Consider the following 25,578-nt stretch of genomic DNA (forward strand, 5'->3'; position numbering starts at 1 on the left):
AATGCACAATAAAAAAAAAAACCTTAAAGACAAGCAGGTGTGGAGCGTCGTTACTCAAGAGTAGCCGCAAGAACCTCTGACAATATGAATTGTAGAATTGAAATGAATAACAATAATCCCTTGCCTAGTCCTTGCTTCAGGGAGTATTCATGTGTATTCTTAGTATTCATTTTTCCTGTAGAAAAGAACTGTTTCTGGGATGTTGGGTGGAAAAGATGCTGCTGGTGCTGCCATCAGGATTTGGGTGAGGAAGGGTCCTTTTGCACAGAGCAGCCTGGAAAGATGTGGAAGCAAGGAATTGTCTTAAACTGCAGCTGATTTCCTTGGATTCTCTGCTCAATGCGGCAATGTTATTTCTATTTTATTTATTAAAATTTATATACCTCTTTATTGTTGTCGTTTTCAAAAGTGCTTTACAAAATACAGCAGCACAGGTTTGGGTGGTGGACCATACGATGGTTTTGAAGCTCAGGCTTGCCACACTCTGGGGCTGCCCCCGTCACGATCTCATGTGGCTAGGAAGCATGCAAAGCAACATCCAGTTTTCTGCAAGCATTTTTTTATATATATAAAAAATGACAAGAAAATGAACACGCATATTGTTACTGCAGAGGTCGATAAAAACTGTGCTGTATTTGAACATCCTTACAAATGAAGTGTAATTACAACGAGCGCTTTTCATTTCTGGCAGACAACATATAAAATATGTACAAAATCCTCTGTCTCTTTCAGTTTTCTCTTGGTTTTCTGCGATACATTCATCGAAAAAAACTGGCTTTAAACAGTCACAGGAGTCAGGTACAGAGAAAGGAGGTGGATGCGGTTTTGCCAAATGCAAAAAGGTTCTCTCCCCCCCCCCAATCCCACTGCCAGATTTCATTTTAAAACATCCGTGACTGTCTGTGCCAGAGCGCACCGGAAATTAAAAAAGAGAGAAAAGAACAGTCCTAGCATTATGTGCGACAGCTACACTTGGTATGTGAACATGTCGAGAAGCAATTTTGGCATTCCAAGGAGGGACCACAATAACTGGAAAAAAATTAAGCACCATTAACACCCTTGACATCAGCTGGGTGTGTGTGGGGAAATAAAGGAGATACATACATGGGGAGGGGAGTTCTCACCTGACACATTCTAATTTGTAGAATCATAGAATTTAGAGTTGGAAGGGACTCCGAGGGTCATCTAGTCTAACCCCCTGCAATGCAGGAATCTCAATACACGGTTCCCCATCCAATTTAAAACCACACTGGACCCTGCTTAGCTTTGCAAATGTGCTAGCAGGCTTCCTGATGAAAGGCTTTACCCTGGTGAAAATGTGATGCTCAGTTTGATTGCTCTGGTCTTTGTAAACATTCACCAGCAGATCTCTGTCTCTGCTGAACATCTGCAAAGTGGACATCTTCAGGGAGGTCTGGTTGCAGGGTTATAGGACTGCTCTTTCTGGGGATGCTTGCCTGGCGCTAACTATAGTTTAATTAATTAATGGCTTGGCAGAACAGCAGAGATCATTCTGTGTGTGACTAAAGAGTTAATTCTTTAACAGTAAATCAGTTAACCGTGTGCGTGTAGGTTTTCCTTAGCAACAAATCACAGCAACGTGACCCTCACTGAGGTAGCATGTGCTCTGATTGGCTGTGTCTTTCTGAGGGAGCTATTCCTCTGTCCATTTGGTTGAATGTCTCTCTGTGTCACATACAAGGTCTGAACTAGCCCCAGCTGATTTAATGATAAAAACGTATCTAAGAACATTTTTCAAGTCCAATCCAGATGTGGACTGGGATACACATCTCTGCTTAAAAGACTTGGAAATAGAAGGTCTTCAACAGGTGTCAAAAAAGACAATAGAGAAGATGCCTGCCTGACATGTAATAAGAGTTTCAAAGCATAGATGCTGCCACACTAATGGCCTGATTCAGACATAGATGGAACAGACCTCCTGGTGAGATGGTATCTGCATGAGACCCTCTCCTACCAAACGGTATTATGTACTTTTGAATTTTACTTGTATATCACTTTGAGACTCCCTGTTTGTTGTGAAGCAATAAATAAATTTGATAAACAAAAAGGACGGGTCTCGTTTGATAGGTCTGGTTACAGGTAGGTAGCCGTGTTGGTCTGGATCGAAGTAAAATAAAAAAATTAAAAAAATGCCTGCAATAAACCCAGATGCCAACTTTGCTGCCACATACACCCAGACAACACCATTACTGGCCCCAACAACATCCAACATACCATCTCAGGACTATTTAATTGCTCATCCTCTAACATTGTGTATGCCATCAAATGCCAACAGTGCCCTTCAGCTCTCTATATTGGACAAACAGGCCAAACCCTACGCCAAAGGATAAATGGACATAAATCTGACATCAGGAACCAGAAGACAGAAAAACCAGTAGGAGAACACTTCAATCTCCCAGGACATTCTATACAAGATCTCAAAGTAGCTGTCTTACTACAAAAGAATTTCAGAAATAGACTGGAAAGAGAAGTTGCTGAATTGCAACTTATCACCAAGCTCAAAACCATGGAGGGACCTGGTTTGAACAGAGATATCGGGTTCTTATCTCATTATACATGATAAGCGATCTTCAGCCATCTCAACCCTTGCTTTTTCATGCAAAACCATTTGCAGTCGTTTGCGGTCATCAACAGCTATCAGTCAGTCAATCACCCATTTCCACCACCCTTCTGAGTGATCCCCCCTCCCCATCCCCACCCCTCCCCACCCCTTCTCTACATAAGTGCCTGGAAACTTCCATTTCACTGTATCTGAAGAAGTGTGCATGCACACGAAAGCTCATACCAAAATAAAAACTTAGTTGGTCTTTAAGGTGCTACTGAAGGAATTTTTTTATTTCGTTTGATAGGCTTTTTCATAGTGGGCAGGCGAAGAATCAGAAGTACTTTATTTTCTGGATCTTTCTTAACCTCTTTCCTACTCTTGTTGTGTCTTTCTTTCTCTTTCTTTCTCTCTTTTTTGTGTTTTTATATAGATGAAGGTTTGGGGTTTTTTTTAAAAAGGAAAATATATTAAGTGTTTTCTCTATAATGCTTAAGAATTTTATTTTATTTTAAAAAAGATTGATCAAATATTCTTAATGTCTGATTTTCTCTTTCATTCCTTTTGTTATATTTGCCAATATGTTTTTTAAATGAAGTGGGAGGGACTAACATTGACCATAGTCTCACTTTTTCATCACAGCTCTCATGCACTGCAGGGGTGTTTGAGAAACCATGGTTTGTACCAAACGTCGCTAGATGTGATAACTGCACCGACATACCTTGGAGGTTGCTGCACCACATAAATGGGAATACTGAGCCGATGGGAAATGAAGCGAGATATGCTCCTGCAAACCATGGTTTGGGGGCAATGTCTGAACTGAGGTGCTTAAATGGGGAGAATCCGTTTGAGCAGCTGTCTGTGTGTAAAGGCCTGGGGAAAAGCCATGCACAAAGCTGAAGATGCAATGAATCATAAGTTGATGAGATGCTACCTTGGAACAACCAACAGTTTCAGAGCTTTTCCCTGTGGGCTCTCTCTTTGACACCGACCAACCCAGAGCCTTGCCTGCCAACTGCAGAGATCAGTGATGCTTGCTGCAGTTCTCTTTTGTGCCTGAAGAGGGCACTGAGGGAGTCCACAGTAGCTCAGTCCTTTATGTTCCAGATGGGATGGAGGAGAATCTCAATTCGATTTGCATTTAAATGTGAACTTACCTAATTCGCATTTTCAGCATCAATATGCGAACCGAAACATAGCCGCCCTTCGAAATCCACATTTTGAAGGATCTTGCAAGTGTGGTTCTCCGGCCAGGTGACATGTACAAAAATGCATATGCGTTTAAATGCACTTATTGGCGGGGGGGGGGAGGCATTATATTAATGGAAATTGCATTGCAAAAAATGTGGTTGACAGGGAAGACCACATACAAAAATGTGTACGGCGGGAGTTTGCATTAAAATGCTGACAAATTTCCACAGGAATTCTGTTAAAAGAAAATTGCAAAATGATGCAGAAATGTGGAGAACAGAGCTCAAGATGGCGGAAATGAGAGATTGCGAGAAACTGAAATGGACATCTTCTCCTATCCTTAATTGTGAGGCACCAGCCCAGCTTCCGAGACTGCACTGTGCTCTGGAAAAACAGCTGAACCCTGGAGAGATTGTGTTTGGCAATCTTGGTGTGCGAAGGCTCAAATGCCCTTCTCAGTTTGCATCCATTATGCTAAGGGATAGCAGTGCAGCTAAAAGGAAAAAAAGGGCGGGGGAACCTCACTAAAACTTGCCTGCACTCTAGTTGCTGAGAATAGCTGGAGAATTTGGGAGGAAACAAGAGGAAAGGTAAAACCACATGAGAAAAAAAGGCCAGGCATAAATAAAGGTAACAGATCCCACACAGCAAGCAGCATGGGCTACCCAGCACAAAAGAAAGAAAGAAAGAAAGAAAGAAAGAAAGAAAGAAAGAAAGAAAGAAAGAAAGAAAGAAAGAAAGAAAGAAAGAAAGAAAGAAAGAAAGAAAGAACAGCAGCTGCTTCTGCTGCAAAACCTACTTAGCCTTGCCAGTCCCTCTAGCTAGAAGGGAACTTTGCTCCTGGCTTGAACAGACTTGGGGCAGGTGAAATTTGATGCTATTGGGCGGTGCCTCTCCTCTCCTTCAGGTGTTCTCTGGGTAAAGGTAAAGGACCCCTGGACGGTTAAGTCTAGTCAAAGGCAACTATGGGGTTGCGGAGCTCATCTCGCTTTCAGGCCGAGGGAGCTGGTGTTTGTCCACAGACAGTTTTCTGGGACATGTGGCCAGCATGACTAAACCGCTTCTGGCTCACGGAGGACTGTGACGAGTGCCAGAGTGCACGGAAATGCCGTTTACCTTCCCGCCAGAGCGGTACCTATTTATTTACTGGCGTGCTTTCAAACTGCTAGGTTGAGGAGCTGGGACAGAGCAACAGGAGCTCACCCCGTCGCGGGGATTTGAACCGCCGATCAGCAAGCCCAAGAGGCTCAGTGGTTGAGCATCTGCTGTTCATGCTGAAGGTCCCAGGTTCAGCCCCCCCCCCATCCTCAACTCCAGTTGGGCTGAGAATGTCCCTTGCATTTTTTTAAAGGTTGCAATATATATTTTTGCACAATTTTGTAACCCTAGGGCGAAAACAATGAGAGAGGGAGGGAGTGGCTTCATGATCAGTGAGAGCCAACCTATCAGTTCCATGTACAGCACAGCTCCAAGAAGGGAGAGGTGGTTTTGCGATTGACACAAAGGACTAGCCAATCAGCGCTGTGCACAGCCCTGCTCCAGCTATGTGGGAGGTGGCTTTGTGGGCTAGTCGAACCAACACTGTGCAAATGGTCCGCTTTGGCTGCAAACCAGAACAGGTTAGTGGAGAAGTCTGTGCACATGGCCGAATATGGTGGGTGTGTTGCAGTGGTGAACTCACTTCCAAAATACCCTGAGATTCTTAGGAAGTTAAATTCTGAAGCTGTTCTGTGCTCCCACAGACTCACAATATCCCCCGCTCTAAATATAATAGCTTCCAGAAATAGAAATCAGAGCTACTGACGCTAAATACATTTCAGACAAAAAGTCTTTTGCAGGGAGAACTCGACTGATGCAAAGCATCTCGTCTAATCTAAGCTATCTCCTACACGGGAGCATCAAAGATTGCTTGCCTGCAGAAAGCAGCCACGGCAGTGCAACAAAAAAACAAAAAAGCCCACAGCCACACTCATGCCTACCCCTGTCTCACTTCAACTTTAAATTGGCCACCATCCCTGGTTCAGCCCCTCTCAACGACGTGCTCTCTGACTTGACTTGAGGGCCAGGGGCCCCAGGAGCAACAGTTTTGCCATAACATGGGCACCAGGAAGGGGAGTTGTTGGAGAAGGGCAGGGCCAGCCTGGCTGTGCATAGTATGTAACACAAAGCACCTTTACAAACCAGACAGACTTCCCTATTGATTCCTGCATCCAGGTATTTATAAAAAAGAAAAACAGAACTGCACCCCATAGCACCGGCAATATAGAAGAGTTTCACTTCCCCTTTCCCCCCACCCCGCCCTGCCCCCGATTCAGCAACCAAGGCCATTTATTTTCTTTTTTAAAAAAGGATGCCCATTGTCTTTATCCGTCCCTGCAGTGCTGATAGTTGCCTGTAATCCAGTAGCAAATCTGCGCGTATTTGAGGGGAGTGATGCGAACGGCCACATTGAAATCCTGCGGGGAGCCGTTTGTGTCCACCCACTGGTGCCCGGAAAATATCCCAATGATCTTGCGCTCCCACTTGCGGCTCTGCCTCTTCCACATCCGTACATAAACTCCCGAGCCGCTGGCACCTGGCTGGGCGTCACACTGCTGGTACAAGAGGTCGTACGTTTCGTCTTTGACGTCGCAGAAGCGGTAGACCAGGTTCCCTGGCCGGTCGTTGTCATAGCCCGAGAAGTGGATTCTCCCGCCAGGCAGTTGCTTTGCCGCTGGGCTCACGCCAATCTTCATGAACTTCCGTTTGTGGGGTTTCTTGAGCTCCAAGAGAGCATAGTCGTAATCCATGCCAATGTCGTTGGCATTCCCTTTGATCCACCCTTTGGGGACATGAGTCCGTTTCACTCGGATCCACTGGAATTTCATCCTTTCCGGCTCCGGAGAGCTACTGATATTTGCCCCCTTGCTGCCATCTTTCAGCTTCGGCCTCAGGAACCCCACACGTAGTTTCCTGGCCCCTTTGACGTAGCTTTTGCCATCGTGGATGCAGTGGGCAGCCGTGAGGACATGCTTCTCGGCCACCAAAGTCCCGGTGCAGCCCGTGGACAACTTCACAGAAGTAGAAAAGGGGTAGTTGAGCAAGAAGTCCTTGCCGAAAATGCTGAACCTCGTGTCGTATCCGTAGATCTGCCTCTTGGCCCGAGATCTGCTCTGCGTTCCGGCGCTCTCACTGGTCAGAACGTAGATGCCGACTTCCGTCTCAGTTCGGGAGCCATTGGAGTACAAAGTTTCGTAGGACAAGTAATCCTTCACCTCCTCATAAGTAGGTAGCGGGGAACTCTTGTGGCAAGACGGGCTGCAAGATGAGACCACTTCCAGCTTAGCTTCGGCATCAAACTGCGGTTTGTCCAAATAAGTGGTTGATTGTGGCAGAACGACGGGGACTCTGTAGGCTGGCCAGGTGGGCCTCCAATGAGAACTGGAAGGTAGAACACCTTTGATGGTCCACAGGAGTAAGAGAAGGCATGTTAGGCTGGTCATGGTGAACCCTGAACTGTGAAAAGGAAGGAAGGTGTTATTTATTTATCATTTATATAACACATTGCGATTTATTACAGAACACCAAAGTAGATTATAGAATTGTAGAGCTGGAAGGGACCCCAAGGGTCATCTAAGTCCAACCCTTTGCAAAGCAGGATTCTCAACTAAACATCCAAGACAGATGGCCATCCAATCTCTGCTTAAAAACCTCCAGAGAAGGAGGGTCCACCACCTCCTAAGGGAGATCATTCTACTGTCAAACAACTCTTACTGTCAGAAAGTTTCGTCGGAGTCTCCTTTCTTGTAACTTGAAGCCATTGGTTCGAGTCCTACCTTCCAGAGCAGGAGAAATCAAGCTTGTTCTCTCTTCCACGTAACAGCCCTTGAGATATTTGAAGGTGATTATCATATCTCCCCTTAGTCTCCCCTTTTCCTGGCTAAACATACCCAGCTCCCTCTACCACCCTGGCCACAGTGATCCATGCATTGGTAACCTCAAGACTTGGTTACTGTAAGATGGTTATCGAGATGGAGCTACCCTTGGGCCTCATGTAGAGACTCCAGCTGGTGCCAAACGCCAGGGCGAGACTCCTGAGTGGAACAGACTACCTCCAACGCATAACTCCAGTGTTCAAAAGTCTACACTGCCTGTCCAAATACTACCAGGCCATATTCATGGTTCTTGTAATTAATTTACCAGGCCCTTAACGATTTGTTTGGATACCTCAAGGCTCACCTAATCCCTGCCTGATCCCTGGGGTCTTCAGGGGAGTCACTGCTTTGTGGTCCCGCATGGCTCTGATGCTCCACTCATTTCCAGCAGTATTGTGGGCCCGATTTTATGAAACTCCATTCCCAGTGACTAGCCCAAGGCCAGCCAATGGAGTTCATAATTGAAACCCCCACCATCTCCAGATAGGACTGAAGAGGTCTACCCTGCCTGGAGAGTTGCTGCCAGTAAGTATTGTCAGTACTGTACTGGAGGTGGCAGGAATTGAACCTGGGACCTTCTGCATGCAAAGCAGATGTTCTGCGATTGAGCTATGGCTCTTCTGCAGTCCACAATTCCACACTGGTTCTAACTTGTTAGCAAGAAGCATCCCACAGCTGAAACAAACAGACCTGAGACGAGAGATACATGATCTTGTTTATTCTGCTCTTGAGGTCTAGGGCTCTTTTCCTTCACAGTCGCAAGCGGTGAAGAAGTCCAATTAAATAGCATAGGCACTCCCTTTCAGATTTGCACTGGGGGAAACGGAGCGGATCTACTGGTGCAGCTAAATTGGACAGTGTGTGTGTGGGGTGTGTGTGAGAATTGTAGACTAATAGAAGCCACTGTTTTCCATGTTAAATTAAATGCCCCAGGAAACCCAGGGCAGCGTTCTTCCTCAGCTCGAATGATAAAAGCCACATCCTACGGTGTATTTGTAGATGACAGGCAGATTAAGTGAGGTCCCCAGTAGCGAAGAGCCACAGGTACCACAACTGTGCCCAGGAAATATGCAGGACTTTGGCTTATTTGAAAATTAGCCAGGCAGCTGAATCACTGCAGGAGCCCAAATACTCCCTTGCAGGAGAGGAGGAGGGAAGGCCTGGCCATTCCTGATAAGGGATTACTCAAACAAATCACAGCTATTAGACGTAGCTTATGCATATTTAAACCCGGCTGGGGTTAAACCAATAATGGCCAGAGCAGCTTAGCATCATTCTTGAAATGCCTCAAAGGAACAGAATACAACCGGCTCTTAGAGAAGGTGTTCGCAGCTGTGCAAGGGAGGAATGGTCCCCGCAAGCATTCACAAAGCAGTCCTCTGTGCTGCAACCCACAATTCCACCCCACGCTGCCTTCAGCCTGCGGATAATCAGGTGACCTGCTGTACCTGACCAGAGTTAGGCCACTGCCAGTCCTCAAAACTTCTCCAGATGGAGGCCGAGTGGGTGCATACCCGCTTCTCTGGTTTGTTTTCTGTACCACATTTATTTCCTCCTCCTGCTGCTGCTGCTGCTGCAAAGAGCTCAGGATTCGCCTCCAATTATAGTATTCCTCATAGCAATCCTGTGAGGTAGGCTGGACCATGAGATGATGACTAACGAAGGCCAAGAGATGAGGTCACTAGCTAGGCATTATTATTTGAGCCCTAATCAGTTCCCCTTTTTTGCCTCTAGGCACTGTTATGTCCAGAAGATGTCACTGCCGCCGGAAAACACAACGGCATCAAGGGAACTGACTAGGGTCTCTGAAGCACTTCCCAAGTACGCTCTGCATCAGCTGGTACATCGGGCATATTATTCTCTACAGGCCTTATTGCAGAGATAGATGAATGGCGATTTTGGGGTTTAGGGAAACCAAAAAGAGGAATACTGTATATTGGAGGTGTATAAAGGAAAATCATCTTGTATAAAAAGTATGGGCAAGCTGGACAGCCTTCTCCTCCTCACATAGCAAGAAGGGTTCCCTGATCAAACTGAGTTGCTATAAGTTAAGGACAGGCAGAGGAACATACTTCTTTGGGTATCCCATAATGGAATTTGGAATGTGGAATTTACAGCCCACATATCTATGACGACTTGGATGGGGTGTTTAAAATGGGACAGACAAATTCGTGGAGGATTGCTTTATCAATGGCTATTTGCTACATCCATGGAGCTTTGATGTTCAGGAACAGGGAGTCTTTGCATTCCAGGTGCTGGGAGTGAACAGTGGGGCAACAACAGGAGAAATGGCAAAGACCCAGTTTGTCACACACACACCCCACATGTGTTTGCATGCATGCGCGCGCGCACACGCACGCACACACACACACACACACACACACACACCTCAAAACAATTGTTTATAAAGGGCATAGGAGTTTGAAAGAGGAGAAGAGATAAGTCTCTTCAAAGAGTAAAATTGTCTGTGTGTGTATCTGGCTTTCATTCAACCTTAAGGAGATCTCATAAGAGAGTAATAGATCATTTGAGGAATTCTAAGAAGCATTATGACACCTCATGAGAAGAGAAGACTCACTGGAAAAGACCCTGATGGGAAAGATTGAGGGCACAAGGAGAAGGGGACGACAGAGGACGAGATGGTTGGACAGTGTTCTCGAAGCTACGAACATGAGTTTGACCAAACTGCGGGAGGCAGTGCAAGACAGGAGTGCCTGGCGTGCTAGGGTCCATGGGGTCACGAAGAGTCGGACACGACTAAACGACTAAACAACAACAACAAGAAGTATTATGACTGTATGATATAACAGTAGCAGCAACAGAAACTGTGTCAATTGAACTCAGTGGGACTTACTTCTGGGTAAAAATGCTTAAGATTGCAGTATAAGATTGCAGCATCTTTACACAGCTACCTGGGAGTAAGCTCCTTTGCATTCAGTGGGACTTACTTCTGAGCACTAAAGACTTGCAGTTTAAGGCTCTAAAGAATAAAATAAAAGAATAAATGATCCACAAGTTTCTTTAAAAAAAATTGCTGGCTGCTGAACCATTGCAATTAAGGAATTTGAATGGGATTGGCTACATTTTCATTCCAAATTACAGGAAGGGATAAATACAAAGTGCTTCACATGTCAGCATCCCATTTCTTTCATTGCAGGTATTTTATTTTTGGTATAAAGAGGACACGGTGTTTGCAGCAGATTATATGCACCAGTGCCCTCTTTATAAAGGTGAAACTCGGAAAATTAGAATATCGCCGAAAAGTGCATTTATTCAGTAATGCAACTTAATATTTTTTTAGTTTTTTAATTTTTTTACAAATGCTTTCTTTTGGAAATTCCACAGTAATAAAACAAATAGTTACAATGATACAAAAATAAACATCGCTATTACATTTCATTAATTACATTCCATTTATAATTGACCCGCCTAACGACAAATAATTACAATTACAAAAAAAAGGCTTGACCTATCTTGCTTTGCATGTCATGCATCTAGCTCATATATTGGTTTCACCTTTTAAGTTGCATTACTGAAATAAATGCACTTTTGGACGATATTCTAATTTTCTGAGTTTCACCTGTATTTTCACATGGTGTAAAGATGTATGTTGTCATTTAGATCCAAACGCGCACACATACACACACAAACAGAGACAGAGAGAGAGAGAGAACACATAAGCAAGCAATACTCCAAAGTGCTTCTGTTTCCAAAAAGGACAGGAGGTGATGTTCTGATACCAAAAACAGATTTGGGAGGGGGGGAGATCGTTTCCCCGGTTTTCCTGCTTCTGCTAAGCATCCCTCCAGTGATCAGGGACATTTTAAAACTCTGGAGCCCAAGGAGGGACTGTGGTTGGAGAAAGCCCCTGGCAAGTTGGGAGCCTCAGTGGTGCCCCTCTAGAGGCTTCACCCAGGGCTGAGACCCCAGCTGGCTCCCCCCCCCTTAGCTGCAGTTCTGGGCTCCAAAATACAGGAGGTTTCCTTCTCTCCTGCTTTTAAAGCTGGGAGTTGCCTGTCTTTTGTCATCCCTATAATTACACACCTGAGCATGAGGGCAAGTTTAGAGAAAGGCACACGGCCTACGCAGGATGTCTGATGGCCACATCTCCACCCTTACCTGCCTTCTCGCCCTAGAATGGATCAAACTAGGTTCTAGCACATTAGTGTTACTGAAGGCTGGATTAGAGGTGGCATTAGATGGGTCAAAAATACTTTGGTCAATTGAGAGGTCAACGACTGTCAACTTTAGGTCAGGTGTGGAGGACTCCCTGGTCCTGAATGGGGTAACTGTGCCCCTGAAGGACCAGGTGCGCAGCCTGGGAGTCATTCTGGACTCACAGCTGTCCATGGAGGCGCAGGTCAATTCTGTGTCCAGGGCAGCTGTCTATCAGCTCCATCTGGTACGCAGGTTGAGACCCTACCTGCCTGCAGACTGTCTAGCCAGAGTGGTGCATGCTCTAGTTATCTCCCGCTTGGACTACTGCAATGCGCTCTACGTGGGGCTACCTTTGAAGGTGACCCGGAAACTACAACTAATCCAGAATGAGGCAGCTAGACTGGTGACTGGGAGCGGCCGCCGAGACCACATAACACCGGTCCTGAAAGACCTACATTGGCTCCCAGTACGTTTCCGAGCACAGTTCAAAGTGTTGGTGCTGACCTTTAAAGCCCTAAATGGCCTCGGTCCAGTATACCTGAAGGAGCGTCTCCACCCCCATCGTTCTAACCGGACACTGAGGTCCAGTACTAAGGGCCTTCTGGCGGTTCCCTCGTTGCGAGAAGCCAAGTTGCAGGGAACCAGACAGAGGGCCTTCTCGGTGGTGGCGCCCGCCCTGTGGAACACCCACCCATCAGATGTCAAAGAAAAAAACAGCTACAAGATTTTTAGAAGACATCTGAAGGCAGCCCTGTTTAGGGAGGCTTTTAATGTTTAATAGATTATTTTATTTCATTTTTCTGTTGGAAGCCGCCCAGAGTGGCTGGGAAAACCCAGCCAGATGGGCGGGGTATAAATAATTTATTATTATTATTATTATTATTATTATTATTATTATTATTATTGGTCAAGACATTAAGGCACAGGTGTACTGGAACCGTAGGAAAGCATAGGCAGCCATGTTAATTACAAAAAAATCAGTAGCCGTCTGGAAAACTTTTTAGCATCTCCTCTCTGCACAGAAAATGATTCCAGTTCATGGAGATCTCTTATTCCCACAGCAGTGGACTCGGGGGTAGTTCCCATTCCCTGCCACTTGCGAACTATACCACTGTGATGGCTACATGAGTGGGTTTGCTTCTTGTTTCCTGCCGAACCATTTCCTCTTCCTGTTCAGAGATGCCTGCAGTTACAGTACCTGGCCAGCAGGGGATGCTAGGCAGTGAAGCTGACCCTGGAAGCCACTTCTCCTATAAAAGGGTATGTTTATACGGATGTAACCACAACCCTGATTTCTGCAGAGTTGGGGGTCCCCACACCTGCCATTGCAAAGAGGCGCAGTAAAGCACTTACACAAAAGCAACTTCCCCCAAATTACTGATTGCTCCTACCCCAAAGGTTGTTGGTGGCACACTTCACCCTTGCAACTGAAGAGGTTTAGAATGCATGGTAAGTAAGAGGTACTTACCCCTCGACTACATCAGTGGAGGTAAGCACACAAAAACTATTATTTATTTCATTTCATAATAGTTATACACTGCTTGATTGTAAAAAGAAGAAGAAAAACCAACCCTCAAAGTTACTTACAAAGAGAAAAACCAATAAACTCACAACTAAAAGCAGTTACCTGTTTGTTTTTGTTTTTAAAACTTAAAATCAGCAACCAACTAAAAACAAATTGAAAGAATGATAAAATAAAAGAATGGAAAGAAAATAAAAGTCCCCACCAGAGAAGAATGGCAGATCAAGTTGATGGATTCTGCCAAAATGCCTAAAATAACCGGAAGAATCAGAAATCAGGAAGACCAAAATTTTAATAAGGAATGGAGAAAATTTATAACTTATCTTAAAGACCATTGTAAACTGTTAAAATCATTAGTAGGATTGGAATATCACTTGTAGTTTAATGGTGAATTTTGGACACAATGGAGAGGTAAAAGGTTTAGATCAGTGGTTCCCAACAGGTGGTCCGGGGACCCCCAGGGGTCCGCGAGCTATGCCAGAGGGGTCCTCAAGATGCTATTAGATGCCAAGCCTCTGGCCCGGCGGAACTGCCGCCGCCGGTGTGCGGGCGCCAAGCGAGCCCGGTGCATCAACCGGGGAGCCGCTGAAGGTCCCCCGGCGACCGCCCCGGACCGAGGCTGAGTGCGCCCGGCCGGAGACTCGGCGGAACCCCTGGGCCTAGAGGCCCGAAACCGCCTTCCAGGCCGCGGACCCCGCGGTGACCGCGTGGGCGTCGGAAACGTCCGGCGGAGCAAGCGAGGAGCTGCTGAGGCCCCCCGCAGGCCCGTCGGGCCGAAGCCGAGGGTGCCCGGCCGACGGCCAAGCGGAGCTCCGTAGCCCGAGACCTCCCATCGCGCAACGATCCTGGGGGGCCTGCCTCGCGACTGCAGTCGCCATCACCCCTAGCTGCCCAAGAGGGGGAAGGAGCCCCCCCCAAGCGAAGGCCCCCGATCCCGCAGCTCCTGCGCGCCACACGGGGAGCCTCGTGGGGACCCAAAGAACAAAGGCTGCACCGAACCTGCTGGCGCTGGTGCTGCTACCGCCGCAAATACAGCCACCCCCAGAGGAGGAGAAAAGAAGAGGGGACGACAGGGAAGAGAGGGCCCCACCACCACCCTCAACCCAGGTGAAAGGGTAGAAACCTCCCCCCCTCCAAAGGGAAACCCCCCGACCCCCAGACGGCCATCACACCACTGCCACCACAGCCACCACCACACCAACGCCCCCCCCCAAGAAGGATAAAGAAAAGAGGAAAACAACTGAAAAATAAATAAAACCACTTTTTAATTTTAGGATTAGGAATTAATGGGGGTCCTTGTCACAATAGCGGCTCGATGAGGGGTCCTCGAGAAAATTTTGTTGGGAACCCCTGGTTTAGATTATCATAAAAGATGCAGGAGGAAATGATTAACAATAGGACCCACAAAGGGAAGGAGGGAAGTCCAAGAGATTCCTTCGAATCTTATTTTTATGTGGCATGTTGGATATGTGACTGCAAAAGTTTAATCTGAAAAACCAAATAAATAAATTTTATAAAAAGAAGGAAAGGAAAGAAACAAACACCAACATTCTACCTATCCAGGTACAGCAATTGTGCAAGCCTGAACACATCTGCTTTGCATAGCTGCCAAGTTTTCCCTTTTCTCGCGAGGAAGCCTATTCAGCATAAGGGAATTTCCCTTAAAAAAAGGGATAACTTGGCAGCTATGCTTAGAGAAAGCCCAATAAAATGATCACTAAAAACAGTTACAGTGAAAAAATGTAAAACCAGCAACCAATAAAAAAAACCAAATTGAAACATGCACCAATATCCTACCTATAGCAATTATTGTGCAAACCCAAGCATGCCTGCTGAGAGAAGCCAATCCGGTTGAGTTAAGTGGGGCTTGCTTCTAGCAGGTACAGAGCTGGAGAGAAAAGGCCTCCTGTATTTGGAAAGCTGTTTCTCCTGCTCACGGGAGACTTCAGTTGGATAATTTACTTTATTTCTTGTGGCATGCCATTTGGGTGTTCTTGACCACATGGAATACTTGACTTACATCTGGATGAGATACAAGCAGCCTTTTTCACCTCTCAGGAATATAACATGGAAAGAGTGTGGCCTCTTTTTTTCCATACAGTACCTACAAACTCACTCTCTCTATGGCATGAATCACCTTTGCAATAAGGACATCCATTCGAAATGCCTACGGTTTGTTTTCTTTGTTTTTTTATGAAGGTCACTATTTAGGAGGTGTTTCTTCAATCCTGCTAATTAGAATTTATCCCTGCAATGTACAGTTTTGTGGTGGGGTGGGGGAGAGGAGGGAGGGGAACGAGAAGAATAGTCTCCGTTACATTTTGCAATGAAGATAGTTTTTTCCACAGGGCAAGGAGCCAGAATAATTAACCGGGGGGGGGGAGGCAGTGCAGGGGGGGGGGAGGCAAGAAAGGCAGAGCGAAGAGCGTCTTTAAACAAATTATTACTATACAGAATGAGAATCCAGCAACCGTTCCCACTCCTGGCAAAGCCATGCAGGTTGTTAAAAACACAAGCAAGACACTTTAGAAGCACATTTTGAAACACACACACACACAAACGCTACATATGTTGAGACACAGTCCGTCGGGGATGCTGTGTTTCTTGAGCCTGTTCCTTCCTAAATCCTTGCTAATTTGAGGGTTACGAGAGGAGACATGCTGGAAAATCTGAACCAGGTCGCCAGAGCGTCCAGGGCCAGGGTACCTGCCAACGCATACAGTAGACACAGCAGGTACGCTGGCAAGCTGGCCGGATTGCAGCCCCGTGCCAAAGTAATAGGATCATTGTGTGATTTGGTTACCAGCTGGCAAAGTTAGTTTAAGAATTACTGGGTCTGGCTTGCCTACATCCCCACTCTGCACTCACACACAAACACCGCCACCCACTTAAAAAAGGAATTTGGATTTTGTGACGAAGGCACATGCTATGCAGTCCACAGAGCTGTCCTCCTGGGCCCTGTTCTCTCATTCCCAAGTTCCTTTTGGGGAAAGGTTGTGATGCAGCCTCAGAGCATCTGGCTAGCATGCAGAAGGTCCCCAGGTTCAATCCCCAGGTCCTCCAGTTACGGCAGGGAGAATTCCCCGCTGGGATTGAGCTATATACCAGTGGCAGCTTCCTATGTTTCTACGCTTAAGTTGCAGAATCATAGAATGGTGGATTTTGGAAGGGACTCCAGAGGGCCATTTAATCCAACCCCTGGCAATGCAGGAATCTTTTGCCCAACATGGGTATCATTATCCAGTGGCAGAACAGTAGCACTCTTGAGAGCCAATGGAGCACAGTGAACAGAGCGTTGGACTGGCAGGAGAGAAGACTCAGTGGCTCCCCTCCACTGTGGGAAGCGGGGGGCAAACAGTATTGAAAGAGGCTTCATGCTTAGCTGCCCCATCACGAGCACAAATAATCACAAATGCACAATACAAAGCAAGCCTGGAGTGGCTCTTTGGACTGCCTACATTTTCGAAAAGGTGTCCCCAAAGAGATTGGGGATCTCTCTCCTGCTACCCAGCAGAGGGAGACCATCTGTCTCTAATGTCTGTGCATTAGATCAGTGGTTCCCAAGGAGAACAGTATTGCCCCCTGGGGGGTGGTGTTACCTAGGTGGGTGCTAAGAGGCAAGAGTGCGGTTGCTGGAGGAGTCAATGGCTATCAGACTTTGTAAAGCTGGTATCACTGGATCGAGATTCATTTGTTGAATGAATTAAACTAAATAGTTCTAACAGGATTTTGAATGAATGTGCAAGTCTTTGTTACTGTTCTGAATTTCAAAACAAATTTCATTCATTGAATTTTTTAATTCAGAATTCATTCGGGGGCTGGGGCAGCTCAGTTGGCAGAACAAGATGCTCTTGATCTCAGAGTTGTGGGTTCGAGCCCCACATTGGGCAAAAGATTCCTACATTGCAGAGGTTTGGGTTGGATGACCCTCGTGGTCCCTTCCAACTCTACTATTATATGACTCTAGTGACTCTATAATTCTATTATTTTATTGTGCTGTTATCTTTCATAGTGCAAACCACTATTCTGAATAATGCTTTTTATAGGGTGGGAGCACCGAGGATAAGTTTATGGAACCAAGGGGTCAGTGGGCTGGAAAAAGTTGGGAACCACTGCATGAGACAAATGAAAAGCTTTCGTACAGGCTTCTGCACTTGCTTGGGAGCCCTGATCATGCAAGACTCACCGTTGTGCAAAGGAGCCTGGGAACTGTAGTTTAACAAAGATGCTGGAACTGGTGGCTCTGTGTGGCGTAAACTGCCCTTCCCAGCAGGGGCGTAGCCAGGATCAAAACTAGGGGGGGGGCCAAGCCATGGTCGTTCAGGGGTGGGGCCAAGGCACAGAAGGGGAGGGGCCACAAAGTGGGCGGGGCTAAAGGGCCAACGGGCCTGATGACATCGTGGCGGTGGCAGCAGCGGCCACCTTGTGCTTCTGGGGCTGGTAGCGTTGGCGGCTACCCTGCTTGGCTGGAGAGGACGGGAGGGTCGGGCAGGCGAGAGGGGGTGGCAGGGTGGGCGAGGGCGAGGCAAGACACGGCCGCAGCCACGACGGCTCCGAGGCGTTGCTGCATAACAGCATAATATTTCAACCATGGTTCAAGCCTCACCTTAGGAAAAAATCCTGCATTGCAGCGGGTTGGACTAGATGACCCTTGTGGTCCCTTCCGACTACAATTCTATGATTCTATTGATATATTACCATAGCATATGCATCATTCTGCTTTCTTGAATTGTCCTACTCCTAGGCATAGCATCCAACTCCTAGAGGCCTAGGTGCCCCCCCCCAATTACTGGTAAATACCGTATTTGAAAGAGTCATCCCCCCATGTTGATGGGCTTTCTATGTGGGGCTTATCTGCCCCCCCCCATATTTTATTAAGGATGGAAGAGGGAGGGAAGGAAGGAAGAAATAGAGAGAGAGATAACTCATATTTGTGGGTGTCTCTGGATGACGCTGTGATGCTGGAACTCTGCAGCAAGAGGACGGGAGGGTCGGGCAGGCGAGAGGGGGTGGCAGGGTGGGCGAGGGCGAGGCAAGGCATGGCCGCAGCCACAACAGCTCCGAGGCGTTGCTGCATATCAGCATAATATTTCAACCATGGTTCAAGCCCCACCTTAGGAAAAAATCCTGCATTGCAGTGGGTTGGACTAGATGACCCTTGTGGTCCCTTCCGACTACAATTCTACGATTCTATTGATATATTACCATAGCATATGCATCATTCTGCTTTCTTGAATTGTCCTACTCCCAGGCATAGCATCCAACTCCTAGAGGCCTAGGTGCCCCCCCCCAATTACTGGTAAATACGGTATTTGAAAGAGTCATCCCCCCATGTTGATGGGCTTTCTATGTGGGGCTTATCTGCCCCCCCATATTTTATTAAGGATGGAAGAGGGAGGGAAGGAAGGAAGAAATAGAGAGAGAGATAACTCATATTTGTGGGTGCCTCTGGGTGACGCTGTGATGCTGGAACTCTGCAGCAAGAGGACGGGAGGGTCGGGCAGGCGAGAGGGGGTGGCAGGGTGGGCGAGGGCGAGGCAAGGCATGGCCGCAGCCACGACGGCTCCGAGGCGTTGCTGCATAACAGCATAATATTTCAACCATGGTTCAAGCCCCACCTTAGGAAAAAATCCTGCATTGCAGCGGGTTGGACTAGATGACCCTTGTGGTCCCTTCCGACTACAATTCTACGATTCTATTGATATATTACCATACCATATGCATCATTCTGCTTTCTTGAATTGTCCTACTCCTAGGCATAGCATCCAACTCCTAGAGGCCTAGGTGCCCCCCCCCAATTACTGGTAAATACCGTATTTGAAAGAGTCATCCCCCCATGTTGATGGGCTTTCTATGTGGGGCTTATCTGCCCCCCCCATATTTTATTAAGGATGGAAGAGGGAGGGAAGGAAGGAAGAAATAGAGAGAGAGATAACTCATATTTGTGGGTGCCTCTGGGTGACGCTGTGATGCTGGAACTCTGCATGTACAGGAGCCTTGTAAGCAGCTTTCTCTCTGCTTGATTTACAGCAGGCACGTCCAACAGGTAGATTGTGATCTACCAGTAGATCACTGGATGTCTGTGGTAGATCACTGGTAGGTCACTGGCACCCCTAAAAAAAGCTCACCCAAAATTTTCCTCCTCCCTCAAAAAAGTTGAACTATGACCTGAAGCCCTAAACAAAAATGGGCCTCCCTCCCTCCTAAAAGAAGCTCAACAAGTTTGACCTAAACCCCAAAAAACAGGGCTTCCCTTCCTTTAAAAAAACCTCAACAGCTTTGACCTGAACCCCCCCAAAAGGGGGTAGATCACCCCCAGTTTTAAACTCTGAGTAGATCAGAGTCTCTTGGGAGGTGGCCACCCCTGATTTACAGTATACAGATGCAGGAGGAGGGGCAGACTGGAACACCAATGCTTTTTATAAACATCACTGTGTCTGTCAAAGCTACATCCCCCCCTTTCTTATTCACTTCTTTTTAGCCTTGCAGAGCCACCTTAGTCAAATTGAATCCTCTGAGTCTGCACCCTCATTAAATCGCCAATAGAACTCTTAATGCTCCTGAATGCTCATTAACAACTCCCACTTAAGAACAATAGGGTGAAATGGTCAGCTATCGAATCTTGCCTGGGGATATATGCTCCATTGTCTTAACTGCTTAACTACTGGTAGCCACTTTGCTTTATTTATTTGATGTGTTTTTGTTACTGCTGTGTCCCCCCCCCCCAACAAGCGGAGACTTAGCTGCTCTTGCTAAAGCAAAGCCCTTTCCACTTCAGTTTTTGGAGGGGAAAAGTGCTGGTTATGGTCTGTAAAATACATTAATTTTTTTGCTTCTAGGGGGGGCAGCTGCCCCCTCCTGCCCCCCCTGCCTACGCCCATGCTTCCCAGGATTCTTTCAGGGGAAGCAATGTGCTTTAAGGGCCCTTTTAATGCATGTGCCCTATGACTGCAGCCAGCTCTCTTTCAGACTTTGCCAAAAATGCAGAGGTGAGAGGGGTGGGACTGGTCAGGCCTGCAGGGCAACTTCACTCTCCTTTATTTAAATGTCAGCCTTTCGCTAACTGTAAGCTAAAAGGGGGATAGGGCTCATGTGGTTGTTTCATCACCAATAGCCCAGGATCACATCATGCCAAAACAGTGCCCACACTACTCTGGGTGCCTGCGGAGGGACTTTAATGCCCTTCCTGCACTTACAGTCACTCTGGGTAAAGGATGGGTTTTTAAAGGCTTTCACACAGCAGATTTATGCAGCTGAGGCTGCAATCTTATGATGCTGCATGTGCTTGCTAGAGAGATCCTTCCCCACCATTGTACTGCATTCATATGGATTCCAAGAGAATGTGAAAGTCGTTCCAGGATACCGAAGCCCAACTATTTCGCAACGAAGGGAAACTTTTTACAGCTGGTGGAAATAAGCGAGTATCTCCTGGGTGTCACCCAAGAAAGAAAGCATGATATTAATCAGCTGTTTTCGCGTGAGCACATAGGCATCCTGTGCTGGAGTTTCCAAAAATATGCATTGACTATAATGTCCAACTAGGGGTTGACTTTCATTACCTCATTAAAGCATGGGTTACAATAACTGGACATTTGCTTCCAATCAGTGTTGCTTCTGTAATCATCAATCAGAATCCAAGAACAAAGAAAAGCCGGTCTATTTTCCATCTGTTTTCTGCCAGGCTGAATTGAGAAAATGCAGGGGGAGCCCAGATTGGGTGTGCTCGCATGCATGTAGATAAGAAGTTAAACATTAATTGCTTTCCAAAGGAATAGCTTTATACAATACTCTTTGAAAGAATCCAAATAAAACCAAGGCAAGGGCAAGCAAAATGAAGTCCATGCGTGGAGTTGCCTTGTGTTCTTGAATTCCTCAAACCACACACACAAAGTTTCTTTCTGATAACTGTGTGCCAGGGGAATGTTAGTGTTTATACTAAAAGGGCAAACTGGCTCAGTTTCACAGGCACACATAATAAACACATGCCCGTCGCCACCCAAATTTATTTACACTTTGAACCCTTTGGTCTTGTTCTCACAAACAGCAAATGAGATCAGCTTCTGGACTTCACATGAATGAATGTTCCTGCAGAAAGAGAGAGGGATGTGGAATTCCCTGCACATAAAAATCCAGTTGTCAAAGGCAGCTGGGCTAGACCCCCTTCTCCCTGGTCTCTAGGATAATGACCACGTATGAAAAAGCATTTGAAAGAGCCTCCTCTGTAATCTGAACTCCAAAGGACTTACTGTACTTCCCCATCAGCCACCAGTGAAATCTCAGGCCTAAGAGCTGCTGCAGAAGTGACAGTGATACAGGGGGGACAGGAAGCACAAACTCTCCGGTGCTTCTTCCTGTTTCTTTGCCTCTCTTGTCCTTTTCCAAAATGGAATACTGTACTTGGGAGAGGCTCTAGCTGAGGGGTGTGGAACCCTTTACAGAGAGACGCATTCCCCTCCAGGCAACCTTATGAGAGCCACATGCCCATGGTGGGCAAATGCAAAAATGGAAGTGGAAGGAATGATGGATGCCAATGCCACCTTTGTGCAGTAGGAACACAGCATGCACATTTGGTCAGCCCAACCTGATGCCCTCCAGAGCGCAACTTCCATCAGTCCCAGTCATCTTGGCTGCAGCCCAAAACATCTGGAAAGCACCTAGTTGAGGAAGGACACCATCCCCATGTAACGCTTGCACAAATATCTTCTTTTGCTGAGTTATAGTGGCTCAATGTAATCATGTTGAAAGAGATACTTGCAAAACTTCCCCAGGTGGCCTGCATATTTTTCTCTTAACAGACCTTATCTCTATACTGGAGAAAAATGTACTTCTTGTAAAACACACACACACACCCCATCCCAAAACCACATTTACAGCAGGCACTGCAAAAGGTGCTAAGTTGGTCAATAAAAAATAACTTGGAGAAGCTACGCTGTGCCCACAGAACAAAGTCAGCATGGTTTAATTTGCTGATGTCTTATCAAACCTCTTTTGTTTTCTCAGTCCCTCTTCTAGCCTACCTTAGAGGACTGTTGTGGAATTACAAGAGACCGCTTAAGCAAGTAGGGCTACAGGGATTTTGCACAGCAGGAAGAACTGCAGATGAAAGGATGGGCAATTGGGGGGGGGCAAGGAGGGAGGGAGAGACAGACAGACAGACAGACAGAGAAGTTGCAGCTCTGCCTCCACTCCCAATTCACTGCCAAATTAAAAAGTACACGGAGAGTATCCACGATGTGACTTAGCAACCGTACGTACATAAGAGGCACTTAGGTCTCACCGCAGAATAACCACAACTAGACCACCGGAGGATAACCACAACTATGGGGCGGTGTGGGGGGAAGGGCGACTGTGGCTTAGCAGCAGGGCACATGGGCTCAGCATACAGAAGGTCCCAGGTTCAATCCCCAGGATCTCCGAATAAGGCTGGAAAAGACTTTTGCCTGAAACTCTGGATAATTGTCACCAGGCAGTGTAATCCAACTTCCACATACTTCCCCTGCAAGAAGCATAGCCCATGGTCAGGGAAGACAGAAGTCCTAGTTCAGCGATATCTAGCAGAAGTGGAATAGTCACCCTCTGGAGGTGGAGGACTCTCCTTCCTCAGAGGCTTTTAAGCAGAGGTTAGATGGTCACAGATGCTTTAGCTGAGATTCCTGAATTGCAGGGGGTTGGACTAGATGATCCTTCGGGGCCCTTCCAACTCTAAGATTCTGTGTTAGTTGAGAGGACCAAATAATTCAATAATTTGGTATGCAGGAACCGAGGGGGTAATTGCTAAGCCCCAGAGCATGCCTCAAAGGGTGGTGTTGCAACAGCGGTGAATGCAAAACAATGTAAAGAGGCTGCTGGTCCGTGGGAATTTGGGAGGGTCCAAAGAGATTAGACAAACAGCAAGGAGGAGAAAGTTTTCAAATATTCCAAGGAGAGTTAGTTAGAATCAAGATCACTTGTCCTTGGTCTGTGCTTTGTATGGTTATGTAGGAATATAGGAAACACAAGATTCAGGCCATTGGTCTATTTAGCTCAGTATTGTCTACACCGACTGGCAGCAGCACTTCAGGGTTTTAAGGCAGGGTTTCTCCAATAAAACCGGGGTTAGGATTAGGTGTTGAACTTGGGAGCTTCCATATGCAAGGCAGATGTACCCTTGAGTTACACCCCCCTCCACAATATGTTAAGTACAGATAATCATAGGGAATCAGAATAGGGATAGGGAATCAAAGCTCAGGTAGACAAGAAAAAGGTAAAGGAGACAGGTACCACCCCCAAAGTCAGCCAAAGAGTTTAAATTTAAAAAAAACAACAATAGGTTTTTGTTTAATCTCTTCGACTTTCCCAAGTCCCAAACATTTCTCATGGATCCCGGGAAGAGTAGCCATCCCAACGCCTGTAATAATCCACTAAAGAGGAAAGGATCCTATCTTATTTAATTGTTCAGCTGTGTGGCCAGATCATCTCTCAGATCAGCCGGGCTTCTAGCTGATGCTCTCCAAGAAGAGTCCCTTCTGGGCTAAAACGACTTGGAAGTTGGGTCTCAGGTGGACTTTACTTGTGGATATGCAGAGCTGCTTCCTTGGTTTAGATCTCTACAGTTCTCTAGAACTCTTGATCAACTTACCTCTTCATGGCTGTGCCAGGACGCTGGTGTAAGAGTTCTCAAGGGTCCTGGGAGCAAAGTTTTTTTTTTAGATACAAATCAGACAGATGAAGACTGAAGTCCCATCACTCCCAGGTTCACGGCGCCGCAGGGGAGGATGACTTCTTCCCTGCTAGCTCGGTCGTTGCCTTCCTTCTCCCCCAAATAAAAGCAACCCCTTCCTCACACCCACACAGATAGATGTCCTCCCCGCCCTGCCCTCCTCTCCAAAGCTCTCTCTCTCTCTCTTGCAAAACCTGGCAACCGGAGAGGAGCGCAGCCGAGAGTTCCCTGCAGGTGTCACCGCGGAGCCCCCTCCTGCCCAGCTGCTGCTCTCACCCCTCGGCGCGATGGGGCTGGCGGGGAAAAAGTCCTACCCAAGGAGGAGGCAAGCCGGTACTTCGGCGCAGGCGCCCTGAGACTCAAGCCACCCACTTCTGGCTGCAACCGAGGAGCCGCCCCTCCCCACGACGCGCACCCCCCCCCCGCATGCGCTTCCCCCCTATGCCCACGCCCCTCCGTGCGCAAACAGAGGTGGCCTCCGCGCAGCTCCAGCGCGCGCGGGGCGGGGGCAGGATTTGCAAAAGGGGACAAGGCATTCCCCCCTTCCCTCAGAAGCAGTGAATTGGGGAGAGGGGCGGAGGAAAGAAAGGAACCCTCTCTCTCCCGTTTTGCGATGCCAAAAGGGACTTTAAAAAAAATATGTCCGCCCCCACCCCATGGGGTTTTTTGTTCCATCGAGGAGGAGAGAGAGATGCGATCAGACGAAAGAGCGCGCCGAAGTTTCTCAAAGTTTGCCCAGAGAAAGAGAGAGTGAGGCAGAAACTGACTGCAAGTTAAGGATGCATTGCGAGAGTTGGCAGACGGACGCGTGCAGGAGAAAATGAATGGCCTTTGGAAGAATGGCATGGCTTCTGCGCCATGTACCGAGGCGGACCATTTCCCCCATCTCTCTCCATATTGTCGGCACGGACTGGCAGCTGCTCACCAGAATTCCAGACATTCCCAGCCCTGCCTGGAGATGCGGGGGAATGAGCCTGGGACATTTCTGCGTGCAAAGCAGCAGACGCACTGCCACTGAAGTGCCTCCCTTCACACTGGAGGACCCTGAGGTAGGCGGGCAGAATCATAGAACTGGAAGGGACCCCAAGGGTCATCTAGTTCAGCCTCCTGCAACGCAGGAATCTTTTGCCCATAGTGGGACTCGAACCTATGACCCTGAGATTAAGCGCCTCATGTGCTGAGTTACAAGCATAATAATAATTATTGCAAAGGCACAGTATTTGGTTTTATTTATTTATTTATATATATATAGGCTATGATGCTGCCTTTCCCAACCTGGCACCCTCCAGATGTTTTGGACTACAGCTCCAATCATTCATGACCATTGTGCGTACTAACTGGGGCTGATGGGAGTTGTAGTCCAGAACTTCTGGAGGGTGCCTGGTCAGGGGAGGCTTACTTTGCAGCTCAATGGGGCTGTGTTCTGAGCAGACCTGCAGAGGGTTGCACTGTTAGCCAAGCAGTTGTTCAGTAACAAGACCCTCAGGGCTGAGGATGAAAATTTGAAACTTCCAGGATGTTTCTTTTATAA

At 47.1% G+C, this 25,578-nt stretch overlaps 1 protein-coding gene and 1 long non-coding RNA gene across 2 annotated transcripts; one reads left to right on the top strand and one right to left on the bottom strand.

Moving 5' to 3' along the window:
- The first annotated feature begins 359 nt into the window (after positions 1-359).
- Positions 360-3,015, top strand: LOC148686046 (uncharacterized). Its single transcript, XR_015949795.1, has 2 exons — positions 360-2,088; positions 2,871-3,015. It is a non-coding gene; the product is annotated as an uncharacterized LOC148686046 (long non-coding RNA).
- Positions 3,016-5,951: 2,936 nt separating this feature from the next.
- Positions 5,952-24,460, bottom strand: PRSS23 (serine protease 23). The gene is made up of 2 exons (XM_035116363.3): positions 23,967-24,460; positions 5,952-7,249 (listed from the first exon to the last, which is right to left on the bottom strand). Exons 1-2 carry the CDS (start codon positions 23,972-23,974, stop codon positions 6,118-6,120), a joined length of 1,140 nt encoding a protein of 379 aa, XP_034972254.2. The 5' UTR covers positions 23,975-24,460; the 3' UTR covers positions 5,952-6,117.
- Between the last annotated feature and the right edge of the window lie 1,118 nt (positions 24,461-25,578).

Source organism: Zootoca vivipara, chromosome 4 (assembly GCF_965207765.1).
Source record: "Zootoca vivipara chromosome 4, rZooViv2.hap1.1, whole genome shotgun sequence".
Lineage (NCBI taxonomy): Eukaryota > Metazoa > Chordata > Lepidosauria > Squamata > Lacertidae > Zootoca > Zootoca vivipara.